Source organism: Plectropomus leopardus, chromosome 12, assembly GCF_026936395.1.
Source record: "Plectropomus leopardus strain MGB_pleo_1.0 chromosome 12, ASM2693639v1, whole genome shotgun sequence".
NCBI lineage: Eukaryota > Metazoa > Chordata > Actinopteri > Perciformes > Serranidae > Plectropomus > Plectropomus leopardus.
This window is the reverse complement of record NC_142187.1, coordinates 4,495,879-4,510,816: the sequence shown is the minus strand read 5'-3', so window position 1 is coordinate 4,510,816 and position 14,938 is coordinate 4,495,879. Positions and strand designations below refer to the sequence as shown.

At 38.1% G+C, this 14,938-nt stretch overlaps 1 protein-coding gene across 1 annotated transcript in view; it reads right to left on the bottom strand.

Annotated features, from left to right (window-relative positions):
• Nucleotides 1–2,305: 2,305 nt before the first annotated feature.
• LOC121951031 (polypyrimidine tract-binding protein 2-like) overlaps nucleotides 2,306–14,938 on the bottom strand; it is a 29,131-nt gene continuing 16,498 nt past the window's right edge. Inside the window, exons 12-17 of the mRNA XM_042497204.2 lie at nucleotides 14,124–14,157; nucleotides 11,354–11,446; nucleotides 9,436–9,552; nucleotides 8,281–8,380; nucleotides 8,066–8,143; nucleotides 2,306–6,511 (exon numbers count right to left, since the gene is read on the bottom strand). Of these exons, the coding sequence (XP_042353138.1) occupies nucleotides 6,382–6,511; nucleotides 8,066–8,143; nucleotides 8,281–8,380; nucleotides 9,436–9,552; nucleotides 11,354–11,446; nucleotides 14,124–14,157 (552 nt within the window). The 3' untranslated portion in view covers nucleotides 2,306–6,381. The remainder of the gene's footprint in view (nucleotides 6,512–8,065; nucleotides 8,144–8,280; nucleotides 8,381–9,435; nucleotides 9,553–11,353; nucleotides 11,447–14,123; nucleotides 14,158–14,938) is intronic.

Sequence of the window (14,938 nt, the reverse complement as noted above, 5' to 3'; positions counted from 1 at the left end):
AAGGAGATGTTCTGACTATTCCTCATTTTTTTATCTACAGTGTTGAAATCTATAGTGTGTTTTTGTTGTGTATTTGATGAAACTAAAAAAGAGCCAAAACTTTACTTACAAACAAAGGATGAAGCAAAACAAAAACATGGTTAGAAAGCTGATTTTCTGCCCTATTAGTTGATGCTTAAGCTGTCTTATTTTATGTTGGTAGCTTGTTATAATCTACAGCCCATGTTCACAATGATTTGAGTCATGTTTAGCCTGCTAAGATGTATTCATATATTAACCCTTTGTAACTTGTGCAAATTAGCTTGATTACATGGGATGATGTCAATAAGCAATTTATTAGGAAATTTTGACCCCAAAATCCAAGTTCCTGGGGCGCCTGGTGGCTCAGTGGATAGAACAGCGCCCCATGTACAAAGGCTGTGTCCTCACCACAGCAGCCGTGGGTTTGAATCTGGCCTCGGCCCTTTGCTGCATGTCTCCCCCTCTCTCTCTCCCCCTTTCACGCTCACACTGTCCTGTCAACTAAAGGCAATAAAACCCCCCAAAAAATCTTGAAAAAAACCCAAATTCCAAGTTTCTCTTGAGTCCCTTGTTTAAAAAAAAATAACAAGGCTACATTTTCCTGCCGTGTTTTGAACCAACAAAGATTTGTTGATGTGTGTCTTCAGTCTGAATCACACGTCACTGTGATCTCTCCCTTTTAACTGCTCTGTCCTGATTCAACAGAGTGCTGACGCAACTGAGTGGAGTTTCTTCAGTGTTCGTCATGCTGATCACCGCCTTCACACTTTATGAGAAAGGATTATAAAGCAATCTGTGCAGCTGCTTAGGCTGCAGCAGCTCCACCCTGACCAAATCACGCCTGATTAAACTGAAGACTGCTAATTAACCAGAATGAGTCCATTCGTCTATATTTACTCTCTTTTGTCTTCTCCTTCCTCCCCCTGCTCTCTGTCTTCCCCTTTTTAAAGGACTCGCTGTGCCATAATAAGACCTTCATTAGTGACTATTTGATAAAGAAATCAAAGGAGGAGAACAGACAGATGAGAGCAAAGGTTTCACTCAACGCTCATTTGCCATTATTTCATCTTAAGAGTAGAGCAGCACCACAAAGCTCTGGTTAATGGATAGTAATGGGATGGAAAATGTTTGAGAGCCAGGATTCTGTACATCAGCAGCATGAATTTTTATTTAAACCAACATACTGGAAACTGAGTCATCAAGAATATCTAGTGCATTAAAGAAGACTGGCCTCAAAGTTAATTATATCACAACATGTTATTGGTTGTTGGTGGTCATTTCTTAAACAGAAGGCATTGAAAAAGACACACGATTAAATTCAGACAGAATTTACAGATGTTTCGAGGGTGTTGCTGTGATTCATGAGGAAAAACAGGAGCACGAAAGTTCCTATTAGTGTCGTTAACCAGTGTGCTTATGGAAGCCCATTTCTGCCAATGTGATGAAAGAAAAATACTTTAAGTCATTCTTCTCAAAATCATCACTTTGTATCTCAGAGATGAGAATCTTTATCAAAATGATGTTTTAGTAGCATTTTTCACACAGTACTAAATTATTACTTTGCAACACTCATTCAACAATCATTTTTTGAGATACCAAGTCATTATGTAGTAATAAAAGGTCATTTTGAAAAAGTTTCACATTATATTGCAATATTATGTCATTATTTTGAGATAGTAAGTCATTATTTTAGGTTTCTCGTTATTTTGACATACTAAATCATTTTGAGAAACCCAGTCATTATTTCTAGATGACTAATTTTGAGAGAGTTTTTCTTTTTTTTGCAATACTAAGCCATTATTTTGTAATACAAAGTCATTTTTAGTAAGATTTCTCATTATATTCCAATACAAATACAAAGGATTTTAGGACATTTGTAGGATTTGAGAACATTTCAAGAATCCTAGGCCATTTCCAGGACTTCAGGAAAACTTTAGGATGTTTCTAGAATTTAGGACTTTAGCACTTTTTTTGATAAACAAGCTCTAGTTTTGATGCTGTTTTATGCACTCTGACAGTTTATGCACACTAAAAGTAAATTAAAAAAAAAACATTCCCAGTGTATATCAATTTTAAATTGTGGAAAAGAAAATGGTTGGGGAGGGGCCAGTTTTGAGCCAAAAGTTTAGCATCACTGCTGTAGGTTCAGAAATAGTGGCAGAGATCTGAACACCATATGGCTTTTTGCACAGGCAGGAGCGGAGAGGATCAGTTGAGAAGTGTGGACAGAACAGCTAAAAGAAGGAAAAGATGAGAGACAGAAGTGAGAGCGGAGAGACAGAGCTGAACAGAGTGAGGGAAGTTTATTGACAGGTAAGATACATATGAGAGCAGAGGCCTGAATCAACTCTGAACACACAAACACACACTATTTTGTTTCAGCTTGTTGGTAGAAAAGGTGTTTAATTTGGGCTAATCTTAATTTTACCACAAAAGAAAATGAACTTAAAGTGAAAAATTTACAACAATCTCCTAAAAGAAAAAAAACCATTTCAGTGGTAAAAAAGAGCCAGAGATGAGTCGTTCTGAAACAGTTTTCTGTGCATCTCTGCTTGATAAACTTAGCTCAGGTTCACTTCTATCCAAAAATAATTACTAAAATAATCGGTTTCTGAGGGTTTACAACACAAGATCAACAGACGTTACCACTGAAATAATCTGTTTAAAGACACAACAGATCAAACCAGACCACAGACTAAAGGCACATGTACTTTGGTCCCAACAGGCCTCCTCCCAAAATCAGAGACCAAGACCAGAATCACATGTTGAAACCTTGTCCAAACTGACAGCATGAGCATGCATCCTGTCTATGTGTTTGTGCAACCGCTCACAGCTGGTTTAGAAAACAGCAGGATGGGATTTAAACAGGAACTATACAGGTGGCTCTATGTCAATACATTCAGAGTTATTTTATTAAGGAAATGTCTGGGCTTTACAATTGTCATCTACAAATTATGATTCCCTTTTCCCAGAATGCCTTTAAACGTCCTCATAGAAGGGGTATGATTAAGTTGCTGCTTTTGTTCAAATATCGTATGAACACTTTTAATGTGATTGTTCAGTTACAGTGAGATGGAAAAAAACTACCATTTGAAATTTTAGAAATTGCACAACGCTACATTATTATTTATTTCATTTGAGGATTTCTGGGTACTGAAGTCCTCCAAATGTACTTTCATCCGGTATTTTAACAACCTTTAAAGTCAGTGCATTTACATGGTGTTAGAAAAAGTGGGATTTTTTATGTTAGTCCAATTAAAACTGGACTTTTTAAACATATGAAAACGTTAAATAAATGTTAGCACGACTAAAATCTTACAAAGCTGAATTTCTTGAAGTCTGACTAACACACCTGGATAATGCAGTTAGGGGTTAATTTACCCTTTCATGTATACGCCTCAACCGGACCTGAACTGGCCTAAATGTTCTGTGCATGCGCTATAGTCCCCACACCGGGCTTTGACCTGGAAGTTGAACTGCATAAATTAGTAAAAGAAAGCCAGGACAAACAAACAGGAAAAAACATAAGATGAAAGTATCAAGAAAAGAATAAAAAACGTATGAAATGTACAGCAGTGAAAAGTTGTCACAGTTGGGCATGCAACCTGTTTGTTACTTGCTGACTTGTTTGGTTTGTGACGTAATAGGTCAACCAGAAGAAGATCCAATAGCAACTAGCTTTGCAATGGGAATGCCGCTCTGCAAACGCCACGGCGCTAACGCCAGCAGCTCGATAATGCACTGGACGTGAATTCTGCACTGAGCGCTGTGGATTGGGCGTTTTGTTTTTTTGGTTTATTTTTTTTGAGTGCCTAGAGTTGAATAAGGTCAACTTTGGGTGAAAACTCCATGCTTGTCACAGTCACTTCAGCCGTTCAATCACAATGGGGGAGGGGCAAATATTGCAAAGACAAACGGTCACATCTGACATCAACAAGTGTTGGGAAAAATAAAGAACAATGGAGAAGAACTCTGTGAATATACTGTTCACTCAGTATGTTTCCTCTCATGAACTCACACAGACCGGCGGGTCCGTCCTCTCTCTCTGCATGCTACACCCTTCTCCTCATCCAAAGCAAGTACTTGTTTACTTCCATGGACAATCTGTGTCATAGCAACCACATGTAACCAAAGTTTCTCTGCTGTGCTTCCAAAGCGCTCTAAAATGCTCCCAGTCTGGTGTTTTCTGAGGAGCCCCCAGCATTTTTAGCCAGAAAAAAACAAAGTGGTGGACACAGGGCAATAGAAACACTCCATCTATTCCTTAATGCTCGCAGCTTAGAAAAACATTTTTAGTTTTGTCTGGGTTTTTTCAAATTTATTGTAAATGCATAAAAGTGCACTAATGACAGGATGAAAGAGAGAGCCACCACACCATCAGAAACTGCATGAATCAAAAGACAAACTTCAGATGGCAGCAGCTGATGACCACGAAAGGAGCGAGTGGTCACAGGATTGATAACGCAGTGATGATGGAATCTGTCCTGACACAGATATTGTGTTTCAGTTACTACAAGCAAAGGTTAGCGGCTTTAGTTTGGGGTCAACATTTGCTTAGGGATTACAAAAGAACGGGTGGTTGGTTAGAGTGGTGACACAGTTTATGGAGATATAACACACGGAATCTGCACCCGCAGAATTCCAATGACACCTGCACAGGTTATGAATTTAAGAAAAAAAAAATCTTTAATGAATATTGTCTACAAGCAAAAACACATTCTGCAAGATTCTGCAGATTTTCACTCTGGATCACTGCTAAAAAAAATTAAAAACAAAAATTAAAAATGTGCAGATTCAATATGGAGTTCACTAATGAAAGGAACTTGTAATGCAATAAAAAAAAATCCAAGGAAAAAGAGATTACTGCCACATCAGAAGGGGATCACGTGGCAGGGAAATACAAAAAAAATGTAAAGTGCTACTTGGACATAGCAGTGATGGAAATTAACTGAAAAAATAAAACTTAACACAGCTTTAAAGGTTTACCATGCAGGATTTAAAAGAACAAAAACAAACAAAAAAACAATTTACAGACAGACTCATACATAAGTAATCCCTCTCAATCGACACTTACGACCCACTCTCAGTGTGGTGGTGTATGTATCTACAGAGTCTTATTTTGCTGTGGTCGGGATGTTCCTTGGCGTGTAGCCCCGAGCAAATAACAGTGTGCAGATGAGATCATGATTTTATAAAAAGGCAGCTCCTTTACATTTATGTATTTATTTTTCCTTCCCTCTTCTATGCTGCTGTTGTTCATCTATTTGTCTGTTTACAAACCTGTCATATCACCCAACACATTACCTGTTCTGTCTTTTCTGTTCTCAACCCTCGTTTTGCTTCACTGAATAATGTTAAAAAAAAATTACATAAAAATAAAAATCAAAGCAGCACGCATCCCATAGAAAGCTATAGGGGAAAAAAAAAATTCTGGGATTGGCTTTCAATGCCAGGTTTGCTGGCGATACAGTTAAACAGTTACCTACAATACCTGCATGGTATACCTTTAAAGATTAACAGAAGACCTGAAAGCAGCGTTTCACTGTGCTCTCTGGTAGAGGGTTTCAGGTCTGTTTCATCTCTAACTGGCATCACTCATGGCTGTGGTTGGTCAAAGGTGTGTACCTCTGTAGCCACGCCCAACAGTGATGTCACGGTGTACCTGCCCACCCTGGAGAACACTTTTACATCAGTACAGCGGGGAGGGACCACGAGGGGTAAACGGGACCCTGATTTTCAGCTGGTGGTTAGTTTTCCTTTAAGACTTCCTTTGGGTCGAAGCAGAAGTTTAAACTTTTCGGGACTGATGTGCGCACTTTTCCTGCTGATCAAGAACATTTGCTTTGTGGAATTTGGGTTTTCTCAATATTTTAACTGATGACTATTTCTAATGTTTTACTTTGAATTTTAAACTTTGGACACTGAAGCACATTTCAGTGATAAAGTATTGTACTATTTTTTTAAAGGAGCAGCGTGTAGGATTTAGTGCCATCTAGTGGTGAGACCTCTCACGCCTTTTCTAAGCAGAACTCTCTAAATCCAGTGTTTGGTTTGTCCATTCTGGGCTACTGTAGAAATATGGTGGTGCAACATGGCAGACTCCCTGGACCTGCGAACCTATATAAACGGCTGATTCTAAGGTCGCAAAAACACAATGACTCTTAGTTTCAGGTGATTAAACACAATGAATGAAAACATAGTTATGAATATTCTATTTCCACCAATAAATCACCCTAAATCCTCCACACTGCTCCGATAAAGGTTTGAGGACAGCGCAGAAGAGCTTAACAGAAAAGAGGACAACTGTAGTGACTTCCTCACTCGTCATAGATCTTGAGGTTTGGGAGCCAGGTGGGATTGTTAGATGGTAGACTTTGAAAAGGAAACTTTCAGATGGTGATTCCCTCCCATGTCATAGTTGTGGAGGTCGATCAGAGTCTGGATCGCTTCCTCTACTGACGTCATCTGGATCAAGGCCATCTTACGGTCCCTGATGAGGACAGAGCAAAGACAAAGAGGTCAGTATTACCAAGTAACCATAAAACTAAAATTACCGCCTTGCCGTTGTTTGCACACCAGTCAAATTTCAAGTTTACATCCACGTCTGTGAAAACATAGATGCCTCTGCACACACATCGTCACACTGATCTCTACAATCAGCACAGTGTCAAGGTGGACACCCAAGATTAGTGTCACAAATTCAGTATCTGACCAAACGTCTTCCCTTCTGTTCCTGAGTTATCACTTTGAGTAATAGCAGAAGAATGTTTTTGCAGAACATAATAATGCAAAAGTAAAGTTGACCTTTGACCTCTTGCACTTAACTTTTACCTGTTTTAAATTTAAGAGTTTGTTCTTTTATAAGCATTCTACCTGTTCTATATGAAACTACCTCCTTTATTAGAATCTTATCTGCTCATACAGTTATTTCTTTTACTCTAATTTTATCTGTTATATGAGCTTAACTCTCTCTCATTATTATTATAAAATGTCAGCACCTCATCATTCTATCTAATTCAATTTCAAAGATTTGAGCGTATAAATTCTTGAGTTAAACATGTTTTATAAGAAATTCCCTGAAGGCAATCTTATGATATAATGTTGACAAAAAGGACAAAGACAAGCTCACAGTAACCTTGACTTTTGACCCCCAAAATCTTATCAGCTGATCTTTGAGTCAAAGTGAATGTTTGACTTAAATTTAAAGGAATTCCCTCCACGTGTTCTTCAGAGATAGCGTTCACCACTCATCCTTGAGTCCAAGTGGAAGTTTGTGCTTAATTTAAGGAATCTTTTCAAGGTGTTCTTGAGGTATTACGTTCTTAAGAATGGGACGGACGAACAGATGACCCAAAAACATAATGGCTCCAGCCTTAGCTTTTGCCAACACAGCAACATAGAAATATGTGAGCTGTGTGCATGGCACTGTTACTAGCTGATTAGGTCAGCACAGAGCTTAACAAGCCACTGATCTTTCATGCACAAAGTACAGAAGATGTTATGAGTGGGGTTTGTTGAATTAATGAATGAATGTATGCTCTTTTTTTAGTGTCATGCCACCTAGTGGCCCATCCACCATGAGATTATATATAGACCTCTGCACCAAGATGCACAATACTCCATAATACAAGACAGCTTCTGGTAATGCTGACAAAAAAATATATAATTACAGCTGAACAGATACAAAACTTTACAAAGAAAAGAAGAGAAATTAATAATAATAATAAAAAATACAATAAATAAAATATAAATAAAGTAATAACAACAATTATAATAATAATACGTTGCAAACTTAAATGTCTCTCTCAAACAGCCATTTCAGTCGCTGAGTGATCAATATTTATCAAATCTACTTCAGTGTTTGTATTAGTTTGTTAGAGCATCACCTTCTCATTTTTACAAGCAAAAATACTCAGTGGAATTCGGTGCCTTGCAAAGATGATCAGAAAAATATAAATGCATCTAAATTATTACAAAGTTTTCAGGCTAGAAATGTGAGACATTTGTAGTGTCATAAAGAGCTTCATACTGAGGTGCTACTTACTGGAAGAACTTGAAGGCCTTGACAGTTCCACCACTATTAGAGAACAGAAGACGCAGATCATCCTCTCCGACTCCGTCCCTGGACATGCAAGACTAAATATTATCATCTAAAAGCAAAGAGGCATGAAGCCAAAGTGATTGCTGCACTGGTTAAACTATTTGCCGGGCTAGCAAAAAAAGAGCGTAATTGGACCAAAACTGTGTAAAGGTTTCTACCGGACATTGGAGAGATGAAGTGTTGCAGAGGGAGGAAAGATGTTCTGGAAGTTTTTGGATCCTGGCTTCTTAAAGCGATGGAGTGGTGAGCCAGAAAAATCTGTCCAACAAAAAACAAAATATTGACATGATGACAATAACATCAGATGACAAGTCTTTAAAGGGGAACCACACCTAAATGAAAGGTTCAAAAATGTTATTTCCATGGCAGAGCAAAGTTCAATCAGTATTTGTGAACATGAGCTACTCTTTTGCAGAGCCAGAAACCAGAGAAGGATGTCTAAAACTTAGGGTGTGAGGTTGGGCTGCAGCTACCAGCTTTTTTTTTTATATTATACAGGTGTAAAACAAAACAAATATTTGAAAAAATCTTAGCTGACCTAAAGTTTTATTTGTCATATAAGTCAGAACCAGTCAGGAAGATTTAGAAACAGCAAACTCCATGAGGATAAAACTGGCCGCCCTGATTGTAAAGACAGTAATCAGCTGGAAGAATAGGTTACATTACAGATGAGGCAGACACACTGTGACTATGAACCATTAAAAGTTGAATGTCCATCCCCTAAGCCAAATCAAAAAACATCCCTCCTCAGTGATTGCATTTTTTGTAAGTGTCCTTGTTCTTTTGTATGACCTCCTTCACTCTCATAAATAGCAAACAGTCCCCGAAGTTTAAGTAGAAAGAAACACTAGGCTATCAATGGGATAAGTCTTCAACAGAACACCGGATCCCAACAGCATCAGCGCCAGGTCAGAGAGACGCCAATAATGCCGTTAATAAACATTGGGTTAAATCAGCCTCATGCTGCTAACAATTGGTAGTCTCATTATAAACAGGGAGGGACAGAGAGATGGGCTGTACAATGAAATGAGTCAAAGCAAAGGGTAAAAATTGCAGTAATTTGAGAAAATTGCACGGTTGTGATGAATTAACTGGGATTGCTTAAATTCGCATTAATAGTTGCTATCGCAACATACGCACTGATGTGTACATTTCCTCTGTATGTGTGTTGTAGAACCTGGAATTACAGATATCAATCAAATTTGCCTAAAGCCCCGGCCACACTGCCTGCGTTAGTGTGTGTCTCGCAGAATTAGCCATTTTAAATGTTACCTACAATAGTGCCCTTTTATGATGCAGATAAGTCCTTTTACCTTTAGTTAGTAGTTGGTCATCCAGTCCTTCTCTGGGCAAAGCCACAGTCTGATGCTTAGACAGAGTCACTCTCATCACTTTACCAAACACCTTTTGTCCATTCAAGTGGCTCATAGCTACAGGTGAGGAAAAATGGGAAATACAGCCAAGTGATAAGTTTAAAAGACATCATTTCCACATTCACTGATAAAGTACATCAGGTCGATACATCAATGACATTAAATCCATGAAACTGTTCTGTGGTTAAAAATATCATTACTGTTAATTATTAATATCCTAATGACCTTAACATCTTAAACTGATTCTAAACTGATGTATAAATAATCTTTATACTATCTTTATTTTACAACATGGTTAGGCTGAGCATTAACTGATGTGCTGCATTCTCATTGTTTCAGAGAAAATTTACATTGATTTATTGCCTTTCACTGTCCAGTATGCACCTTATAAAATGCAAAACATGTATTTGAAAATCACCTGGATCAGTGGGGCTAACAAGTGTACATGACACGAGGATTTCACGGGCTGGTCTTGTGATTGCTGCAGCCTAAAATGCCTGGCTTTATTGCAGCTTTTCCAAAAACTTTAGATGAACGTTGCCATAGTTTTAGGCGTTTTTTTAGCTTTTTTTAGAAGTTACAGTTATATTAGGACATAATCACAACGTAGATCTCTACAATCAGCACAAGTTGGACACCCAAGATGAGTGTCACCAATTCAGTATCTGACCAAATGTCTCTTCTGTTTCTAAGATATGATGATGACTAAAGGCCAAAAGTGTTTGTTGCATAACATAATGATGTCACTGTTAGGCTGACCTTTGACCTTTTAGATATAAAATATAGGCACTTCAGTGACCTTGACGTTTTCCCTACAACTACTAAATCTAATCGATTCATCCTTGAGTCACAGTGAACTTTTTGTCCAAATCTGAAGAAATTTCTTTAAGGCGTTCATGATACAGCATATCATGTTCACAAGCAGGGATGGATGGACAACATGAAAACATAATGCCTCCATAATGGCTATCGCCGGTGTGGAGGCATAAAAATCAGTGTCAAGTGTTCTAAATTAAGCTGCTACATTGGGTAACATTAGCCTTGTGCTATTAACAGTTGCCCTGTCACTATGCGTGTGACTGCCACAGGCGCAGCATGATAAACGAAGAGAGAGACCGAGTGGATCAATATGCTGTATGCAGCTATACAATGAAATTAATCAAAATTGTGATAAAGTTGCAGTGATTTGACTAAATTGCAAGGTCTTGCAGAATTAACAAGGTTTGGCTAAAATTTGTGTGAACTGTTGCAAGCACAACATTGCAAAATCATGGAGGGACTGATAATGTGACTTAAAGAATCACTTCTGATTACAATGAATAACATCATTATGTCTCAACTGATCTATTGCTGCAGTCTAGGGATCGACAATTATTGACCTGGCCGATTAGTGGGGCCGATATTTGTCATTTTGCAGATTATCTGCATCTTATTTTAATGATCACCGATAAAATTAATTAAATAAAAAGAGCAAAAAAGCATGGGAGGAACTTTTACTTCGTAAAACCTCAGGGGGGTATTTTCATTTATTGATTTTTTAAATTCAAATTTTCACTTGACTGAAAAAAAGTTGCTGGGAACTTGCTGTATATAATGTTAAACATTTCAGTTTTGATTAAACATTTACTAAAGGCATTTAAACAAAGTCTTGTGATGTCTATTATGTGTAGTCTATTTTCCAAACTCTAAATATTGACAGAAAGCTTTTCATTTTTATTAAAAATGCATATCGGTTCCAAATATTGGTTATCAGTCTCATTAATTACTAATAATTGGTATCGGTATCGGCCCTGAAAAACCTGTTGACCCCTGTTGCTGTCAAACACTAATGAGTGCTGCAGCTACTGTAAAAACTCACCCAGCTGAGCCTGGTTGCCATCAGATAACTGGATCAGGGCACTGTCCTTTTTGTTGTAGAGGATCTTCACCCTCTGGACATCACCATAGACTCCTGAAGGTAGAGAGAGAGCGAGAGAGGCAGACCAAGAGAGGGAGAGAGAGAGAGCAAGACAGAGCAGGGTGGAGTAGAAGACGAGGAGGAGGACAGAACAGACAGAGCAGGAGAGATGGAGCCGACGAAGATAAAAAAAAGGAGAGGTGTGAAGGATGGAAGGAATAAAGTTAGTGCCAGAAAGACAAATGAAAAGAAAAGATGGACTCTTCCCATTTGACTTCCACTAGAAAATCAATCACACCATTCTGTATAAGCGTGTGGATTAAAATGTCATGACTGTCAACCAGTGAGACACCTCAGCTGAGCTTTGCCATTACCATAAACTTCAAACTGTTTGACATCTGGCTGAAAGGTGATTCAGAAATCCAGCTGGGAGACTGGTGAATGATAACTGGACAGTGTCGAGAAAAAAAAAGTTTTTTTAACAAAACCTTTTAAAGACATGCACTAACATAAGACGAAATATGTTGTATAAAGAAATGCATACAGTAAATACAGAAAGAAGTTCTTTTTAGGCACTTTATGGAGATAATTTTGAAATTTATATGGGTTTCCTGGCTAAAACTAGTTGTGTGAGAAAAAAAAAGGTATGTAATGCTGGGTTGGGGGACAGTCTAATGAGACCATTATGTTGTGCCGAGTTTGGGTGACTGAGTAGCTGATTATTGCAAAGTTGTGAAATAAAATGAAAACGTGTACTATGACTGCACTTGATCAACACAACATCTGGAGAAAAAGGCATAAAGACAGAAAGAGGTGCAGAGGTTTTAGGAGCTAGAATGAGTCTTAGTGGGTACACTGGACTGCCATGATCAACTCTAGCAATAATGTGGTGAGAACATAAACACTGCAAAAATCCATGTGCCACTGGTAGATTGGAGGTCTATACAAAACGGCGCAACAAACAGACTCCAGGTTTACATTTTTATCGCAAATAGTGGAAAACTCCCTCCAAACCTGTAGTACACTATCCATTAACACAGTAGTGTTTTTGGAGTGGTTGTTTCTTCGTGCAACTTTAGCAACAACTTTTTGTCATTTTGTTTGGTCCCTTGAGGAATTAAAGTGAAAAAATACAAATACAAAATAATGGCACAATAAGAACAAAAAAGTTTAATGAGCTTTTTTTTTATTATTATTTATAATGTCAGAGATTCGTAAATCTATTTTTTTAACAGGTCTTGATTGAACTTAACCTTAACCATCATCTAACAAATAAGATCCTTCTCAGTTAAAATGTGTTATGTGTATTTTTTGGCAAGAAACTTGACTTAATACAATTGTTCGAAGGAAAATTTGTTTTGACAACAGAAAATTAGAGAGGGAATAATAATATATATAGTTAAAGGGTTTTATTTAAAGATATTTTTCATGTGAAAGAAGTTTTGGGAAAGTTTTCCTACAGGTTAATGAAGGTTAATTTTAAGACTTAAAAAAAAATGTAATGCAGGTTACATTACACAATAGCCAAAACCTCAGAAGAAAACATGAACCGACATTTTATTTTGGGTTAGGGACACTTTTGCCTAAATGTTTATTGAACATAAAACATTACTTTTTTGTGAAAAAGCACGCATTTGTTGTGTGTTTTTGGTGGCAATTTTGCTTTTTTTATTCTTCATGTGGGGTTCCACTGCCTAACTTGCCATTGTGCCAAATTTGGAAAAATTATTTAACTCTGTGAAATACACAGAGCCTTGCATGCACTGCTTTGTATCAGTTTCAGTCATGCTGCAAAATTTTGGTGAAACAGTCAATTTTTATTGAATTTGCACTTTCCCATGTCATCCACAGTAGTGACAGCTAGCGAGCAGACAGTGGATCCTCTGCTCTGAACATCCCGGCCACAAACAGAACACGAATGTAGTCGATTCCACCGTTCTGACCATTGTTCATACAAGAGGCATTCAGTGAATGTCGTTTGAAAATAGTTATTTTAGGTTTTTACAATGCAATGTCAGAGGAAAAAAAGATTAATAAAACCCTACTTTTATCATCTTAGCATGTTTAAGACATTTGAAAGATTGATTTAAGACATTTATCTATGGCCTTATTCTTACATTAATGAATTCAGTGCTTTTGAAGACATTTCGAGAATCCGCGGGAACCTTGTAAATGTGTGTGATTGAATTTGTGCTCAAATAAATGTAGTGTAATGAAGGGCTGGATGGCTTTAAAACAGTTCAATTCTGATTTTTTTTATCAGAAAGATTTTTTGTTTCACTGGCACACTGGCTACTGCAAGCAGACGCTTTTACCACATATAGTTTTTCCAGCATTAATGCATTTGCTGATTTGATGATGAAGAAGCTCATGGAGGTGCTGGCTTGACAGTCACAAACCAAGGTCCTTAAAATCAGCCTAAATGAAGATTTGGAGATTTCACATCCCATGTTCATTGGAGCCGAGTTTGGACAACACATGAATGATATCGGTGTCTGTGTTCTCATCAGTTAAGAGATAAGCTGACCAAACAATCTCCCAGACTCACTATTCTTTCAATGTAGAGACAGAGGAAGATTTTTAACTCTGTAGCGTCCAATATAATAGAAAAAGACTTGGAGATAAAGAAAGATACAGAGGAAAAGCGTGTCCACGACATCACTGAAGAAAGTGAACAAAATTGGATTAACAGAGAGAGATATACAGATAGAATAGTAGAGGTTGAACATACCGAAGAGGGTAAAGAGACTTTGAGGCGTGACCATCTTTAGAGAGAGAGACCGCAGAGCAGAGGACAGGAAGAGGAGGAGCAGAGGAGGAGGAAGAGGAGAGACGAAGGTAGAGATCAGACCGCCCAGCGTTGGACGAGGGGGGAGGTGGTGGTTTCCATGATGATGAGGGGGGTCGGAGCAAAGATGGAGGGCACGGAGGGGAGTTGGGGAGGGGGTCAAAAACCCAAAGTTGGGTTGAAAGTTAAGAAAAATGGTGGGGGGCAAAATTAGGGAAACATACATGGGGGGTTTAAAGGAGATGTACAACATTATGGCCAGATGAAAAAAAAAAATACACGTGTGGAGGGAGGAGCAGAGGAGGGAAGAAAGGAGGCGGGGAAGGGAGAAAGGAGGAGAGGAGGACAAAAACCAAAGCAGAGGTCAGTAAACAGAGCATCAGTGGAACATCAACGGAGTCTGAATGACTGCTGGTTCCATTCCCAACACACACTCAAACACACAGCTTCCAGTTCTGTTAACACACAAACACACACATTCCCTGCTGGATGCATTTATCAATGAGGAGAAAATTAAAAGATGAGAGGAAGCTAAAAAATAAAAAAAATAAGAATGGAAAAATGAATACAGTATGAAATCAACAAGTGAGAGAAAGAGTGAGCGGCAGGAGATATCAAACAAAAAAGGGGGGCGGTACCATAAAGGAGATGACCAATAGATCACATGATGTTACTGGAGGGGACAGGTGCAAAAAGGACTACTGTCTATGACTGGCACGTAGAGAGGAACAGGATATAAACAATGCAACTCTGATTTG